A 19,290-nucleotide genomic window follows, 5' to 3' on the forward strand; every position below is an offset into this window, starting at 1 on the left:
CTCTTTTTCTCATCTTTTAGGATACATCGGAGGCTTATCTACAGCAGAATGCTGTAGATAAGCCCCTGATACTGATGGGCTTACCTCACCCTCGATATTGGGGGTGACAGGTTCCCTTTAAATAAAAAAGAGCCTAGACAAGTTTAGTGTCTATGAACTCGTAATGACCTGGATAATCATAATAGCAGGTCATTTTAACGAACATGGTAAAACAAAAACAAAAATTTTTAAAAAGTTGTGGAATTGCACTTTTTTTTTGCAACTTCACCGCACTTGGAATTTTTTTTCCCTTTTTCGAGTACACTATATGGTAGAAACAGTGGTGTCGTTCAAAATAGCAACTCGTCCCGCAAAAAACAAGCCCTCACATGGCCTTATTGATGGAAAAGTAAAAAAGTTATGGCTCTGGGAAGAAGGGGAACGAAAAACAGAAACACAAAAAAGTGCCCCGTCATGAAGGTGTTAAATTAATAGCAGGTCCAGTTGTTGCCCAACTGTGAGTACTACATAAGTTTGTGCAGCCGGCCCTTTTGAGTTGCTGTAGCATTTAGTTGCACTTTTATACAGTGAGAATACTTAAACCACTCACAGTGGTGTACAGAAATAAAAAAAAAGCATACATGCTACGCTGATTCTTTATGTCTCCTGTTGTGATGCTTCCTGGGCTCCCGCCTGCCTCTTCTTACTCTTGCAGCGATGATGGGCTATGACATGTAATCCCTGCATCCAATTACTATCTGTAAAGCCTGTGCTGAGATGTCCGCTGTAGGATCTGAGTTTTGGTAGCCGCAAAAATTCTATTGTGCTATGTACTTACTAGGTTGCCAAATTGATTTGGCTTTTGATTTTGGTGTACTTTGGTAAAAAGCATCACATAGAGTGAAAACCACAGTATATATACAGTATATGCACAACTGTGAGCAAGATGCTTATTTGAAAATTTGTATCTAGAGGCACCTACATTTAAAGCACAATTATATAAAGCTTTATGCTAAAATTAGTCAGTTTTGTTGAATAAGTGGAGAAAATACAAAAGTAAAGTATATCTTTCTTATGTACTTTTTCCTTTATCTTGGAACTACTTCTTGCTTAAATTGTAGCCTTCGTTTTCATTTTTTTTAAAAACTCAGTTTCAGAAAAGAAACTTTGTAATGTAGCTCATCATAAAAATCTGCTTCTTTCTCTTCCTTGTCTGATGTTTTACTCTGTAAAATCTATGTTCAGTGAAGACTGACTTTCACGTTACTGAGATACATTATGGCAATTTCTGCTCATGAGTTTCTGAGGAGAGGGGACGAGGGAGGAGCTAGAGGCAGACTCAGACATTTTGCTGCATTTTCCTCCAGGAGGATGGACAAGAGAGAGACAGACATCCTGTTGCAAGTCCTCATAAAATGAGGGAGGAGCTAGATGGAGACAACCTGCTGCAAGTTCCCATAAAATAAGGAGGGAGGAGCTAGATGCAGACATCCTGCTGCAAGTTCCCATAAAATAAGGAGGGAGAAGCTAGATGCAGACATCGTGCTGCAAGTTCCCATAAAATAAGGAGGGAGGATCTAGATGCAGACATCGTGCTGCAAGTTCCCATAAAATAAGAAGGGAGGAGCTAGATGCAGACATCCTGCTGCAAGTTCCCATAAAATAAGGAGGGAGGAGCTAGATGCAGACATCGTGCTGCAAGTTCCCATAAAATAAGAAGGGAGGAGCTAGATGCAGACATCCTGCTGCAAGTTCCCATAAAATAAGGAGGTTGGAGCTAGATGCCGACATCCTGCTGCTGTAAGTTCTCATAAAATAAGGAGGGAGGAGCTAGATGCAGACATCCTGCTGCAAGTTCCCATAAAATAAGGAGGGAGGAGCTAGATGCAGACATCGTGCTGCAAGTTCCCATAAAATAAGAAGGGAGGAGCTAGATGCAGACATCCTGCTGCAAGTTCCCATAAAATAAGGAGGAGCTAGATGCCGACATCCTGCTGCTGTAAGTTCTCATAAAATGAGGAGGGAGGAGCTAGATGCAGACAACATGCTGCAAGTTCCCATAAAATAAGGAGGGAGGAGCTAGATGCAGACATCCTGCTGCAAGTTCCCATAAAATAAGGAGGGAGGAGCTAGATGGAGACATCCTGCTGCTGTAAGTTCTCATAAAATAAAGAGGGAGGAGCTAGATGCAGACAACCTGCTGCAAGTTCCCTTAACCCCTTCCCTACCTTTGACGTAGGCGTCATGAAAGTCGGTGCCAATCCGACCCATGACGCCTTTGTGGCATCATGGAAAGATCGCGTCCCTGCAGATCGGGTGAAAGGATTAACTCCAATTTCACCCGATCTGCAGGGACAGGGGGAGTGGTAGTACAGCCCAGGGGGAGTGGCTTCACCCCCCCCATGGCTACGATCGCTCTGATTGGCAGTTTCACTTTCAACAGCCAATCAGAGCGATTTGTAATATTTCACCTATTATAACTGGTGAAATATTACCATCCAGCCATGGCCGATGCTGCAATATCATCGGCCATGGCTGGAAACACTGATGTGCCCCCACCCCCACCCCACCGATCGCCCCCCCAAGCCACCGATCAGTCATGCACACTGCTCCGCTCCCCTCCGTCCTGTGCTCCGCTCCCCCCCCCGTCCTCTTGTCCGCTCCCCCCGTGCTCCAGTCCCACCCCCCGTGCTCTGATCCAACCCCCCTGCACTCCGATCCACCCCCCCGTGCTCCGATCCACCCCCCCCCATGCTCCGATCCACCCCCCCCCCCCCCGGTGCTCCCCCCGACCCCATCATACACTTACCGATCCTCCCGGGGTCCGTCCGTCTTCTCCATGGGCGCCGCCATCTTCCAAAATGGCGGGCGCATGTGCAGTGCGCCCGCTGAATCTGCCGGCCGGCAGATTCGTTCCAAAGTGCATTTTGATCACTGAGATATAACCTATCACAGTGATCAAAATAAAAAAAATAGTAAATGACCCCCCCCCCCCCCCCCCTTTGTCACCCCCCATAGATAGGGACAATAATAAAATAAAGAATTTTTTTTTTTCCACTAAGGTTGGGGTTGGGGTTAGGGTTTCGATATGTGCACATGTATTCTGGTCCTCTGCTGATTTTTCCGCAGCGGATTTGATAAATCCGCAGTGCTAAACCGCTGCGGATTTATGGCGGATTTACCGCGGTTTTTCTGCGCATTTCACTGCGGTTTTACAACTGCGGTTTTCTATTGGAGCAGTTGTAAAACCGCTGCGGAATCCACAGAAAGAACTGACATGCTGCGGAATGTAAACCCCTGCGTTTCCGTGCAGTTTTTCCGCAGCATGTGTACAGCGATTTTTGTTTCCTATAGGTTTACATTGAACTGTAAACTCATGGGAAACTGCTGCGGATCCGCAGCGTTTTCCGCAGTGTGTGCACATACCTTCATACCTTTAGAATTAGGCTATGTGCACACGGTGCAGATTTGGCTGCGGATCCGCAGCGTTTTCCGCAGTGTGTGCACATACCTTTAGAATTAGGCTATGTGCACACGGTGCGGATTTGGCTGCGGATCCGCAGCAGATTGGCCGCTGCGGATTCGCAGCAGTGTTCCATCACGTTTACAGTACCATGTAAACCTATGGAAAACCAAATCCGCTGTGCCCATGGTGCGGAAAATACCGCGCGGAAACGCTGCATTGTATTTTCCGCAGCATGTTAATTCTGCGGTAAATTCGCAGGTAAAACGCAGTACCTTTTACCCGCGGATTTTTCAAAAATGGTGCGGAAAAATCTCACACGAATCCGCAACGTGGGCACATAGCCTTAGGGCTAGGGTTGGAATTAGGGTTGTGGTTAGGGTTATGGATAGGGTTAGGGGTGTGTTGGGGTTAAAGTTGTGGTTAGGGTTGGGATTAGGGTTAGGGTTGGGATTAGGGTTAGGGTTGGGATTAGGGTTACCGGTGTGTTGAGGTTAGGGTTGTGGTTAGGGGTGTGTTGGGGTTAGGGTTGTGATTAGGGTTATGGCTACAGTTGGGATTAGGGTTAGGGGTGTGTTGGGGTTAGTGTTGGAGGTAGAATTGAGGGGTTTCCACTGTTTAGGCACATCAGGGGTCTCCAAACGCAACATGGCGCCACCATTGATTCCAGCCAATCTTGTATTCAAAAAGTCAAATCGTTTCCCTCACTTCCGAGCCCCGACGTGTGCCCAAACAGTGGTTTACCCCACATATGGGGTATCAGTGTACTCAGGACAAACTGCGCAACAATTACTGGGGTCCAATTTCTCCTGTTACCCTTGTCAAAATAAAAAAATGCTTGCTAAAACATCATTTTTGAGGAAAGAAAAATGATTTTTTATTTTCACGGCTCTGCGTTGTAAACGTCTGTGAAGCACTTGGGGGTTCAAAGTGCTCACAACATATCTAGATAAGTTCCTTGGGGGGTCTAATTTCCAAAATGGGGTCAATTGTGGGGGGTTTCTACTGTTTAGGCACACCAGGGGCTCTGCAAATGCAACGTGACGCCCGCAGACCATTCCATCAAAGTCTGCATTTCAAAAGTCACTACTTCCCTTCTGAGCCCCGACGTGTGCCCAAACAGTGGTTTACCCCCACATATGGGGTATCAGCGTACTCAGGACAAACTGGACAACAACATTTGGGGTCCAATTTCTCCTATTACCCTTTGCAAAATAGGAAATTCCAGGCTGAAAAATCATTTTTGAGGAAAGAAAAATTATTTTTTTATTTTCATGGCTCTGCGTTATAAACTTCTGTGAAGCACCTGGGGGTTTAAAGTGCTCAATATGCATCTATATAAGTTCCTTGGGGGGTCTAGTTTCCAAAATGGGGTCACTTGTGGGGGAGCTCCAATGTTTAGGCACACAGGGGCTCTCCAAACGCGACATGGTGTCTGCTAACAATTGGAGCTAATTTTCCATTCAAAAAGTCAAGTGGCGCGCCTTCCCTTCCGAGCCCTGCTGTGTGCCCAAACAGTGGTTTACCCCCACATGTGAGGTATCGTCGTACTCGGGAGAAATTGCCCAACAAATTTTAGGATCCATTTTATCCTATTGCCCATGTGAAAATGAAAAAATTGAGGCGAAAAGAAATTTTTTGTGAAAAAGTACTTTTTCATTTTTACAGATCAATTTGTGAAGCACCTGTGGGTTTAAAGTGCTCACTATGCACTTGTGGGGGAGCTCCAATTTTTAGGCACACGGGGGCTCTCCAAACGTGACATTGTGTCCGCTAAAGAGTGGAGCCAATTTTTCATTCAAAAAGTCAAATGGCGCTCCTTCCCTTCCAAGCCCTGCACCCAAACAGTGGTTTACCCCCACATATGAGGTATCAGCGTACTCAGGACAAATTGGACAACAACTTTCGTGGTTCAGTTTCTCCTTTTACCATTGGGAAAATAAAGAAATTGTTTCTAAAATATCATTTTTGTGACTATAAAATTAAATGTTCATTTTTTCCTTCCATGTTGCTTCTGCTGCTGTGAAGCACCTGAAGGGTTAATAAACTTCTTGAATGTGGTTTTGTGCACCTTGAGGGGTGCAGTTTTTAGAATGGTGTCACTTTTGGGTATTATCACCCATATAGACCCCTCAAACTGACTTCAAATGTGAGGTGGTCCCTAAAAAAATAGTTTTGTAAATTTGGTTGTAAAAATGAGAAATCGCTGGTCAAATTCTAACTCTTATAACTTCCTAGCAAAAAAAAAATTTTGTTTCCAAAATTCTGCTGATGTAAAGTATACATGTGGGAAATGTTATTTATTAACTATTTTGTGTCACGTAACTCTCTGGTTTAACAGAATACAAATTCAAAATGTGAAAATTGCGAAATTTTCAAAATTTTTGCCAAATTTCCATTTTAATCACAAATAAACGCAGAATTTATTAACCTAAATTTACCACTAACATGAAGCCCAATATGTCACGAAAAAAACAATCTCAGAACCGCTAGGATCCATTGAAGCGTTCCTGAGTTATTACCTCATAAAGGGACACTGGTCAAAATTGCAAAAAACGGCCAGGTCATTAAGGTCAAAATAGGCTGGGTCATGAAGGGGTTAAAATAAGGAGGGAGAAGCTAGATGCAGACATCCAGCTGCAAGTTCCCTTAAAATAAGGAGGGAGGAGCTAGATGCAGACATCCTGCTGCAAGTTCTCATAAAAAATTAGGGAGGAGCTAGCTGCAGACAACCTGTTGTAAGTTCCCATAAAATACATAGTAACATAGTTATTAAGGTTGAAGGAAGACTTTAAGTCCATCTAGTTCAACCCATAGCCTAACCTAACATGCCTTAACATGTTGATCCAGAGGAAGGCAAAAAAAAAACCATGTGGCAAAGCGTAAGCTCCACATTGGGGAAAAAAAAATTCCTTCCCGATTCCACATACTCCAGACTAGTTCCCTGGATCAACGCCCTATCAAGGAATCTAATATCTATACCCTGTAACATTATACTTTTCAAGAAAGGTATCCAGTTCCCTCTTAAATTTTAGTAATGAATCACTCATTACAACATCATATGGCAGAGAGTTCCATAGTCTCACTGCTCTTACAGTAAAGAACCCGTGTCTGTTATTATGCTTAAACCTTTTCCTCCAGACGTAGAGGATGCCCCCTTGTCCCTGTCTAAGGTCTATCATTAACCCCTTCCCGACATGCCCCATACTAGTACGGTGCATGTCGCGTCCCCTGCTTTGATGTGGGCTCCGGCGGTGAGCCCACATCAAAGTTGTGACATGTCAGCTGTTTTGTACAGCTGACTTGTGCGCGCAATAGCGGCGGGTTAAATCGCGATTCACCCGCCGCTATTAACCTGTTAAATGCCGCTGTCAAACACTGACAGCGGCATTTACCCGGCGCTTGCTGCCGGAAATGAGCGCATCGCCGACCCCTGTCCCATGATTGGGGGTCACCGATGCATCAGGATGGTAACCATAGCGGTCCTTGAGACCTCTATGGATACTGATGCCGGCCTGCTGTGAGCACCCCCTGTGGTCGGCGCTCATGGCAAGCCTGCATTTCAGCTAGGAAGAGGTTAAAAAGATCATCAGAAAGGTCTTTGTACTGTCCCCTCATATACTTATACATTAGGATAAGATCGCCCCTTAGCCTTAGTTTTTCCAAACTAAATAGCCCCAAGTGTAATAACCTATCTTGATATTGCAGACCCCCCAGTCCTCTAATAACATTGGTCACTCTTCTCTGCACCCGCTCTAGTTCAGCTATGTCTTTCTTATACACCGGAGACCAGAACTGTGCACAGTATTCTAAGTGTGGTCGAACTAGTGACTTGTATAGAGGTAAAATTATGTTCTTCTCATCAGCATCTATGCCTCTTTTAATGCATCCCATTATTTTATTTGCCTTTGTAGCAGCTGCCTGACACTGGCCACTAAATGTGAGTTTGTCATCCACCCATACACCCATGTCTTTTTCATTGACGGTTTTGCCCAGAGTTTTAGAATTAAGCACATCGTTATACATCTTATTACTTCTACCCAAGTGCATGACCTTATCCCCATTAAAGCTCATTTGCCATTTGTCATCCCAAGCTTCTAGTTTACATAAATCATCCTGTAATATAAAATTTTACTCCTCTGTATTGATTACCCTGCAGAGTTTAGTGTCATCTGCAAATATTGAAATTCTGCTCTGTATGCCCCCTACAAGGTCATTAATAAATATGTTAAAAAGAAGAGGGCCCAATACTGACCCCTGTGGTACCCATAAGGAGGAGCTAGATGCAGACAACCTGCTGTAAGTTCTCCTGAGATAAAGAGAGATTTTACAAGTCTTACCCCTGAATGGAGATTGAAACATCAGTCCACAAGGAAAAATAAGCAGATTTCTCTGTTAAGATATATTACAAAGTTACTTACTTTCATAAGTACTATTGATTTATGAAATAATAAAACGGCTATTACTTTTTTTTTTTAATCGCAAAAATTGTGAAGAATATGTTGTCACCAACTGCATCTGTCAGTCTAGCCTCTGAAATGTGGATGCAGTGGATTACAACAGTTTTTCCTATTCAGAGTTTGACCACCCTTACAGACCAACTGTTTTATCTCTTTCCATTGTGCTAAAGTGATTTTCTAAAAGCTTTCCTGAAATACTTGAAATTCTTTATTTCACAGGAAACGTTGTCCTGCAACAATTCAACTGCGATTGGGCCCAGAGATGGACAAACTGATCATCACAAAAGCTGACCTCAATCATAGCCATGACTCAGAAATTGACCTTCCATCTCGTTTTACCAGAAAACCTGTGTCCTTCGTGGAATTTTCAGAGAAAAAGCCTAATGATGTGTCTGATAAATTTATGGATAGAACAGATTTGACAAAGCTTCTTCATTTACACTTCCCATTTGGCAAAGAGTCACGATTTCTAGATGAACTTGAATCTCTATTTAACACAGACCCTGGTGTAAAAATAAAACTTGTTTATTTAGATGATAAGTTCACAGTGAAAAATATATTTTTTATGACCACAGGCATGCAGAATTTGATTCGTCAGTTTTCCGAGCACCTCTATGTTGCTTTCCTTCCAGGTCTCAATCAAGAGTTTGATTTGTATACCGTTTTTTGCCAAGATGAACATTTTCAGTGGAAAGTATGTGCCTATTGTTTTGCAAGGAAGCAATCCCATGAAACATTAAGGTTTCTTTTACTCTCTGTTCTTCAGGTACACTCAGATTTGAGCAAACAAGTAAAGTTTCTAACCCTAAACCCCGATATTCTGAATCATTCGGATGCAAAGCTACTGTTTCCGAATTCCACAGTGAAGCTTTGCTTACCATTTGTGTTTGAGTTTATGCATCACAAGATATCATTCTTGAGTCAAATGGAACAGTCTCAAATAAAAGAACTGCTGGTTAGTCTTTCTCGAGCTTCATCCACTGACATGTATACGCTGCATCTTAATGACTTGAAGGCGGCCTGTCCTGATGAGGTTTTCCAGTACTATTTTAAAAGCTGGCATCCATTATGGAACTTCTGGTCTGGAAAAGACAATAGGACAAATGATTTGGAAAACTCAATTTTTAATTATGTGAAAAATAAGCATGAAGATTTAAAAGCACAGCTTGGATCATTGCCCACTTTAAGTCAGTGTCTTCATGCACTACTTGCTGAAGATGAAGGTCATATTCAAGAACAGACTGAATCCAAAAATGCTTCACTCGCTGAGGAAAGCTTACCTGTGTGTGACATAGAAGCACCATCCATACCAATCGAGGAGGAGAGCAATGCTGCTGTGGAGCAAACTGCTGCTGTGGAGCAAACTGCTGCTGTGGAGCAAACTGCTGCTGTGGAGCAAACTGCTGAATGTGAATATAGTCAGGTATTCATTGGAATTCTTATTTGTTAGTGCCAGTAACTATTTGTTCTGAAACAATTTTGCTGTATTGTCACGTGTATTTTTTTGCAATGCATAATAATAATAATAATCTTTATTTTTATATAGCGCTAACATATTCCGCAGCACTTTACAGTTTGCACAAATTTTCATCGCTGTCCCCAATGGGGCTCACAATCTAAATTCCCTATCAGTATGTCTTTGGAAGAGTAATATGGGGTGTAATTTAGAAAATGGGGTAAGTTTTTCGGGAGTTTCTTCCGTTCTGGCCCCTCCATGGCTCTGTAAATACAATATTATGTGTGTAATCTATTTCAGTAAGTAGCTCAAAAAGCTAATATTGGTCTCATCCCCTTCTTAGCACTGCGGTGTGCCCAAACAATAATGTACGACCACATGTAGGACTGGGAGAAATGGTGTACCAAATTGTGTTGAGCTCTTTCTCCAGTTAATCCTTGTGAAAATAAATTAATTGAGTCTAACACAATGCTTTATTGGAGAAATGGGATTTCATTTTCTCATTCTATTTTATGCTATTTCCTGCAAAGCACCTGCAGGGTTAACACACATACACCATGTTCCAAATTATTATGCAAATTACATTTTTCTCAGATTTTCCTAAATGGTTGGTGCAAATGACAGTCAGTCTAATAAAAGTCATCACCCGTAGAGTATACATGGAATTTTATTGAAGAAACCTCCCAATGATAACAGTATAATCTCCAAAATGAATAAAAACCTAAAATGCACTGTTCCAAATTATAAGGCACAGTAAAACATATCAAATGTTTAGAAATTAATTCTAAAGAACTAAAAATGCTCATTCACTGAACAAAAAAAGCTATTTAACTCCATCCTAACAGGCCAAGTTACATGTTAACATAGGAACCCTTCTTTGGTATCACCTTCACAATTCTTGCATCCATTGAGCTTGTGAGTTTTTGGAGAGTTTCTGCTTGTATTTCTTTGCATGAAGTCAGAATAGCCTCCCAGACCTGCTGTTTTGATGTGAACTGCCTCCCAGCCTCATAGATCTTGTGCTTGATGATACTCCAAAGGTTCACTGTAGGGTTGAGGTCAGGTGAAGATGGTGGCCACACCATGAGTTCATCTCCTTTTTTCCCCATAGCAGCCAATGACTCAGAGGTATTCTTTGCAGCATTAGATGGTGCATTGTCATAAACAAGAAAAATAAAAAGATGTAGGCCATGAAGTAAGGATCACCACACAAAAATACATAAAATACGAAATTTATTAAGTACATATACACACAAAACTTTTAAAACATTAAAAAGTCACACATGTGACATAACCATAGAACGAATAAGCTTACAATAAAGCTATAACCCAGAACCCATCACACATGTGGGCCAAAAATTAGTATACCAGCATATATATTATATATGTATAAACAGCATACCATCAAATGATACTGAAAGAAAGAAGAGGGAAAAAATATATAATTAAATCTGCCATAAAAAAGAATAAATGAGATCAACTGCTTACCCAAAATACAAGTCAGCAATTAAATCACAAATTTATCTATCCACCCATGGAGAAACTTTAAGTAGGGCAATTGCATATTAGCCCAAGCTAGACCATGCGGCAGAAAGTTGAAACAGATCTGTAAAGACTGACTGAACGGGTAAGTGACCGTGGCTGAATGTTATGAGGCAGAGATAAATTCAGATGGTGGACCACACATGGTGATAGGACAGGCAAGGAAAGGGTGCCCAACCCTTACGTGGAGAGCGCGGGAGGGGGAGGCCGCGGAGGACCGTCCCGACGCCACACCCGGGACCCCGGATTGCTTTTAGTCTGATAAATGCACGCATCCCTGGTGGTCATCACTCGTTTGCACTTATTAGCTCTAGAATTACCAAAGTTGTTTGAGTCAACGATTTGGAGTGATCAAAGGAACCATAAGGCCAGGTTCACATTGCGTCTATGGTGTCCATTAGACGGACTGTGTTATGCCGCGGTGTAACGCAGTCCGTTAACGCCGCCATTATGCCCTATATCGGACGCATCGCTAGCGAACGCCCACAATGGGCGTGCACTAGCGATGTGCTGTCATTGAGTGACGGGCCCTGGGACGTGGGCTGCAGCGTTTCCGGGTCCGTCACTGCTAGCGCAGATAGAGCATCTGCTAGGTCTATCTGCACTAGCGCTATATCAAATTTGCACTTGCGTTAACAGCAGCCCGTTAACGCATGTGTTGAATGGGCTGCTGTTAATGCAATGTGAACCTAGCCTAACTGATTTAATGAACTATTCGCAGTTTCACTGTACCGTCCGTGTGTACTTACACGTGCATGGCTTAATCTTTGAGACAAGCATATGCTACTGGCAGGATCATTTTTACCGACAGGTGCTATAAAAAGCAACCAATTGGGTCCTAGTACTAGTAAGATCAGACAATAGAATCAATGACTCTGTCTGGCTGGATCATACCTGGTGTGCATGAGATTTCTATAATCTCATAGGCCATGCTGGTACTGTGCATCGCAGCTGAAAATTTCCTTGAAAAAAAGGCAAAAAAAAAACCCAGTGCAAAGAAGCAACGTGTGAACATAGCCTTATTGCAAAGTAAATTGCTACATATTTGTTGTGTGGACTCCACAAATCCTGAACACGTGAACTCAAAGCGTTCTGTAATCTGTCATCTGATAGAGCATGCTGTGATCTGAAAATGCCGTCAGCGTTTGGAAAAAACGCTGTTTGACACCAATGCCCTTTGCATGTTGTTTTATAGCTTTAGCTTTAACTAAAAGAGATGAATAAGATACTAAATTGTATGAGCGTGTTCCCACACATGTTTATGGAAAATGAGTCACAGACAGCGTGGACCCGCAGAGATGTTAAGAGTCCAGGCGGTTTAAAGGGAACCTGTTACCAGAAATAACGCTGTTAACCTGCAGATATGGAGTTAATCTGCAGGTTAACAGCGTTATGAGGCTGTTGGCACCCGCACACAGCCAAATGCAGCCAGGAGAAAATTATCGTTATTCTCCCCACCAGCATTTGGTTTCAGTTATAGCGGGTGGATGTCGGCTCCAGTTCAGTCACCACTCTTTGTATACAGGGCGGCCGCTGTAATCGCACCCAGTTCTGACTGACATCTGAGCCCCAATGTAGAGCCAGTGTCAGGGCTGGCGGCACGGGTACAGCGGGTGCTCTGTATACTCAGAGCGGTGACTTGAACCCGCAACGCCCCATGACTATAACCGAATGCTGGCGGGGAGAATAAAGATCATTTTCTCCTCGCTGCATCCAGACAGCATCATAACGCTGTTAACCTTCAGATTAATCACACATCTGTAGGGTAACAGTGTTATTCCAGGTGACCGATTCCTTTTAAAGAGTTCCTGAGCTAAACTAAACTTAGAGGGAACTTGTCACTAGATTCATCCTGCTGCAACCACAGGCAGCTTGAATCCGACACTGGCTGTGTGATTGCAGCAGGGTATGGTTCATTCTGAAACGTTGCCGCACATCATTGTACACATACATTGAAGAGTCGCCTAGGGGCTGGTGAGTGAACCGCTGGTCCAAGGCTGGTTCCCATTCTGCTTCCCTTTGAACAGCTCTGGTTGACTATACGTAGGACGAGACCCATCGGTGACAGACATGGGGATGTGTGAGAAGCCAGGTGGGGACTTGTCTGAGTATAAGATTCAGTAGAGAAAAAGGACCAGCACATCTAGACTAGTGTGAACAGACGTCAACCAAAAAAAAGCAGATAAACAACAAATGGTAAGGTTGCACCATAATATACGAGGAAGGATTACTCTAGAACATTGAAACTGCATTGCTGCCATAGGAAAAAATGGAAAAAAGCGCTATTTAATGTACACATGAAATATTTATCTGCAAAAATTGATATGAAAAAAGGAAGGTACTTCGTGCATAGATTGGCCAATATATGTGAGCCCAATTGCCAAGTTGTCAAGATGCCCTTCGTAAATTTGGTCCCTGTCTCGATATGTCACCTCTCCTGGGCAAAAAAGCCTACAATTTATGGGGCAGGAAAGGACCAGCTAATATGCTTAAAATCACCTGTGGCTAATGGGAGTGGGAGACTAGTCAGGTCTCTCCCTATGGCTTATTAACCTGTTTACGACCTATGACGAATAGGTACATCATAGGTTACCTCTCTCTTTTTGATGCGGGCTCTGGCACTGAGCCCGCATCTTTTCAGGAAAATTAGAGGTGATCTGATCAGCTGTAATGTGCCCCTAACATCTGCGGGTAGACTAATGATCTGCAGCTGTTAACATGTTAAACTAGCTATTGAACCCGTTCTACGCCCGGGTGGCGAGCATTTATATTGGTATATGGTCTCCATCATGTGCTGCTGCCATCCTGCGCCCGTTCTGTCATGTGCTGCTGCCATCCTGCGCCCGTTCTGTCATGTGCTGCTGCCATCCTGCGCCCGTTCTGTCATGCGCTGCTGCCATCCTGCGCCCGTTCTGTCATGTGCTGCTGCCATCCTGCGCCCGTTATGTCATGCGCTGCTGCCATCCTGCGCCCGTTCTGTCATGTGCTGCTGCCATCCTGCGCCCGTTCTGTCATGTGCTGCTGCCATCCTGCGCCCGTTCTGTCATGTGCTGCTCCCATCCTGCTGCCATCCTGCGCCCGTTATGTCATGCGCTGCTGCCATCCTGCGCCCGTTCTGTCATGTGCTGCTGCCATCCTGCGCCCGTTCTGTCATGTGCTGCTCCCATCCTGCTGCCATCCTGCGCCCGTTATGTCATGCGCTGCTGCCATCCTGCGCCCGTTCTGTCATGTGATGCTGCCATCCTGCGCCCGTTCTGTCATGTGCTGCTGCCATCCTGCGCCCGTTCTGTCATGTGCTGCTGCCATCCTGCGCCCGTTCTGTCATGTGCTGCTGCCATCCTGCGCCCGTTCTGTCATGTGCTGCTGCCATCCTGCGCCCGTTCTGTCATGTGCTGCTGCCATCCTGCGCCCGTTCTGTCATGTGCTGCTGCCATCCTGCGCCCGTTCTGTCATGTGCTGCTGCCATCCTGCGCCCGTTCTGTCATGTGCTGCTGCCATCCTGCGCCCGTTCTGTCATGCGCTGCTGCCATCCTGCGCCCGTTTTGTCATGTGCTGCTGCCATCCTGCGCCCGTTCTGTCATGTGCTGCTCCCATCCTGCGCCCCTGTTCTGTCATGCGCAGCTGCCATCCTGGGCCCGTTCTGTCATGTGCTGCTCCCATCCTGCTGCCATCCTGCGCCCGTTATGTCATGCGCTGCTGCCATCCTGCGCCCGTTCTGTCATGTGCTGCTGCCATCCTGCGCCCGTAATGTCATGTGCTGCTGCCATCCTGCGCCCGTTCTGTCATGTGCTGCTGCCATCCTGCGCCCGTTCTGTCATGTGCTGCTGCCATCCTGCGCCCGTTCTGTCATGTGCTGCTGCCATCCTGCGCCCGTTCTGTCATGCGCTGCTGCCATCCTGCGCCCGTTTTGTCATGTGCTGCTGCCATCCTGCGCCCGTTCTGTCATGTGCTGCTCCCATCCTGCGCCCCTGTTCTGTCATGCGCAGCTGCCATCCTGGGCCCGTTCTGTCATGTGCTGCTCCCATCCTGCTGCCATCCTGCGCCCGTTATGTCATGCGCTGCTGCCATCCTGCGCCCGTTCTGTCATGTGCTGCTGCCATCCTGCGCCCGTAATGTCATGTGCTGCTGCCATCCTGCGCCCGTTCTGTCATGTGCTGCTGCCATCCTGCGCCCGTAATGTCATGTGCTGCTGCCATCCTGCGCCCGTTCTGTCATGTGCTGCTGCCATCCTGCGCCCGTTCTGTCATGTGCTGCTGCCATCCTGCGCCCGTTCTGTCATGTGCTGCTCCCATCCTGCGCCACTATTGTATTATATGCCCCCGTATGCTGCTGCCATATAAAAAAAAAAAAAAAAATACCATACTCACCTATCGTCCGGCTCCACTGCAGGTGTGTCTTCAAGAAAATGGCGCCGGAGAGCGCGGACTGCGCAGGCGCCGATTCCGGCAGCAGGAATCGGCGCCTGCGCAGTACGCGCTTTCCGGCGCCATTTTATTGAAGACACTGCCGTAAAGCGCGTACTGCGCAGGCGCCGATTCCGGCACCAGGAGGAGAAAGAGAATGGCGGCGGAAATGCCGTAAGTAACAAATGGCTGTGGCATGAAGTGCCACAGCCTCATGGCACAGCAATTTGTTACTTACGCCAGTTCCGGCGCCATTGTCTTGCTTCTCCTGGTGCCGGAATCGGCGCCTGCGCAGTACGCGCTTTCCGGCGCCATTTTATTGAAGACACTGCAGTGTGTCTTCAATAAAATGGCGCCGGAAAGCGCGTACTGCGCAGGCGCCGATTCCGGCACCAGGAGGAGAAAGACAATGGCGCCGGAACTGGCGTAAGTAAAAACTTTCTGTGGCGGGCGCACATACGGCGCCCCCGTGCTCCCGACCCCCTGCTCTCGGCGGCATCTCCCCGTACTCCCGACCCCCTGCTCTCGGCGGCATCTCCCCGTACTCCCGACCCCCTGCTCTCGGCGGCATCTCCCCGTGCTCTCGACCCCCTGCTCTCGGCGGCATCTATAATGTAACGCTGGGAGCGTCGCGCCTGCGCAGTCTATTAAGGCTTCGGACAGAGTGACGCTCCCAGCGTTATATTATAGATGCCGCTGTCAATCTCTGACAGTGAGCGCTCCAAATGTGCACCACAGACCCCACCCATCGAAGCCCCAGTCATGATCGTGGCAAGCCGATGGATTGACATGACAATCAGGGGTCTGCAGAAGACCCCTTCCCCCTGCTTGTCCTTGCTGATCTGCTATGAACACTGACCTGTGGCCGGCGTTCATAGATCATGATTTTTGCTACACATAGCAGCGCTGAAGCCCTGTTATGTGTAGCACAAGCAATCAGACAATCACAGTTTCAACTCTCCTAAGGAGACTATTGAAGCAAGTAAAAAGTGTAAAAACATATATTTTTAAAAAATATGAAAATTACCTCCCTTTTGCCCCATTCAAAATAAAACCTTAATAATAAAATTACACGTATTTGGTATCGCTGCGTTGAGAAAGGTCCAATCTATCAAAATATAAAATAAATTAATCCAAACAGTCAACGGCGTAATAATGAGAAAAAAGAATCAAAACGCCAGAATTATGTTATTTTTTTGGTTGATGCAACATTGCAATAACAGGCAATTAAAAGATTGTATCTGCCCCAAAATGGTATTGATAAAAATGTCAGCTCGGCGCACAAAAAATAAACCCTCACGTAGTCTCAAATCCAGAAAAATGGAGACGCTACGGGTCTAGAAAATGGCACCTTTTTTATACAAAATTTGGAATTTTTTTGTACAATTTAAATGAAAAAAGAACTTATACATGTTTAGTATCTGCAAATGACCTGGAGAATCATATTGCCCGGTCAGTTTTAGCATTGAGTGAACATTGTAAAAAAGAAAAAAAAAAAAACCTAAAAGCAATTGTGAAATTGCACTTTTTTGCATTAATTTTTTTCCCATTTTTTGGTAGACTATTTGGCAAAACCAATGATGACGTTCAAAAGCAAAACTCGTCCCGCAAAAAACAAGCCCTCATTCGGCCATATTGATGGTAAAAAAAAAGTTACGGCTCTGGGAAGAGGGGGAGCAAAAAACGAAAATGCAAAAACTGAAAATCTCAAGGTGGTGAAGGCGTTAATGATTGATGATTTAGTTTTCTGCACAAATGCTTTATATATAGATACAGTGATCTAGAAAATAAAGTATTTATCCCAGAAAATTATTGCAAGTTCTGTTATACACATTTCATTTGTGTGTATTGGCACAACACAAAAAAACTGAAAACAGGCAAATTGGACATAATTTCACACAATACCGCAAAATTGTGTCTGATAAAATTGTTGGCACCCTCAGATTAATATTTGGTTGCGCACCCTTTAGAATGAGTAACTGCAATCAGTTACTTCCAATAACCATCAACAAGCACCTCTCCACTGGAATTTTGGACCACTTTTGCAAACTTCTCCAGGTTTCCCATATCTGAAGGGTGCATTCTACCAACAGCAATTTTAAGATCTCTTCACAGGTGTTCAATGGGATTTACATCCCTACTCATTGATGGCCACTTCAGAGCTCTCCAGTGCTTTGTTTCCATCCATTCCTGGCTGCTTCTTGAAGAATGTTTGTTGCCATTGTCCTACTGGAAGACCCATGCCCTAGTACACAAACATAACTTTCTGACACCAGGCACTACATTGTGATAAAAAATCCTTTGGTAATCTTCAAATTTCATGATGCCTTGCATACAGTCAAGGCACCCAGTGCAAGAGGCAGCAGAACAACCCCCAAATATCTTTGAACCTCCACCATATTTGACTGTAGGCACCGTGTTCTTTTTTTGTAGGCCATATTCCATTTTCTGTAAATGGTAGAATGATGTGCTTTACAAAAAAAGCTCTATATTGGTCTCATCCGTCCACATGGCACTTTTGGCAGACTGCAATCTAGCCATGTAGATCTCTGTGTCAGCAGTTTGGTTTACTTCTGGGTCTCTTGCCATAGCATTTAATTTAATTCAAATGTGGACAGATAGTTTGCACTGACACTGATTCACCCTGAGCCTGCAGTACAGCTTGAATTTCTTTGGAACTTGATTCGGGCTGCTTATCCACCATCCAGACTATTTTGCACGGTAACCTTTCATCAATTTTTCTCTGCCATCCACTTCCAGTGAGATTATCTACAGTGCCATGGGTTTTAATCTTCTTGATAATGTTGCTCACTGTGTAAAAAGGAACATTAAGGGTATGTGCACACTTTGCGGATTTGGCTGCGGATCTGCAGCGGATTTTTTCCATGCGTTGTACAGTACCATGTAAACGTATGGAAAACCAAATCCTTTGTGCACATGCTGCATAAAATACCACGCGGAAACGCTGTGGTTTATTTTCTGCAGCATGTCAATTCTTTGTGCGGATTCTGCAGAGTTTTACACCTGCTCCATAATTGGAATCCACAGGTGTAAAAACGCAGGTGAAAACAGCACAAAAACCGTGGTAAATCCACAGGTAAAACCCACACGAATCCGCAACGTGTGCACATACCCTAATTTCTGGAGATGGACTTGTAACCTTGAGATTGTTGATATTTTTCAACAACTTTGGTTTTCAAGTCCTCACACAGTTCTCTTCTCCATCTGTTCTCCATGCTTACTGTGGCACACACAGACACACAATGCAAAATTGAGAGAACTTCTCCCCTTTTTATCTGGTTTTTCGTGATTTTCATATTGCTTCCACCTGTTACTTACCACAGGTGAGTTTGAATGAGCATCACATGCTTGAAACAAAGTTGTTTACCCACAATTTTAGAAAAATGCCAACAATTCTGTCCATCCTATTTTGGGGTGAAATTATGACCAATTTGACTTTTTTGTGTTGTTCCAATACACACAAATGAAATAAATATGTGTATAACAAATTATGTGTAATTGCAATAATTAACTGAGAGAAATGCTTCATTTTCTGGAACGATTTCAGGGGTGCCAACACTTTAGGCCATGACTATGTTCAGTGACTTAAAGGGAACCTGTCACCCCCAAAATCGATGGTGAGGTAAGCTCACCGTCTTCAGGGGCTTATCTACAGCATTCTGGAATGCTGTAGATAAGCCCCCGTTGTAACCTGAAAGAGAAGAAAAAGAGGTTAGATAATACTCACCCAGGGGCGGTCCCGCTGCGGTCCGGTCAAATGGGTGTCTCAGGTCCGCTCCGGTGCCTCCCATCTTCATTCCATGATGTTCTCTTCTGGTCTTCACGCCGTGGCTCCGGCGTACTTTGTCTGTCCTGTTGAGGGCAGAGCAGAGTACTGCAGTGCGCATGCGCCGGGCCTCTGACCTTTCCGGCGCCTGCGCACTGCAGTATTTTGCTCTGTCCTCAACAGGGAAGACAAAGTACGCC

General features: G+C 44.8%; 1 protein-coding gene across 2 annotated transcripts in view; it reads left to right on the forward strand.

The window, feature by feature from the left end:
- Positions 1-19,290, forward strand: part of ZSWIM9 (zinc finger SWIM-type containing 9) — a 93,351-nt gene that overhangs the window by 46,753 nt on the left and 27,308 nt on the right. For both annotated transcript variants that reach the window (XM_069741929.1, XM_069741930.1), the window contains exon 5: positions 8,122-9,325. In XM_069741929.1, the coding sequence (XP_069598030.1) occupies positions 8,122-9,325 (1,204 nt within the window). The remainder of the gene's footprint in view (positions 1-8,121; positions 9,326-19,290) is intronic.

The sequence above is a fragment of the Ranitomeya imitator genome, chromosome 10, assembly GCF_032444005.1.
Source record: "Ranitomeya imitator isolate aRanImi1 chromosome 10, aRanImi1.pri, whole genome shotgun sequence".
Lineage (NCBI taxonomy): Eukaryota > Metazoa > Chordata > Amphibia > Anura > Dendrobatidae > Ranitomeya > Ranitomeya imitator.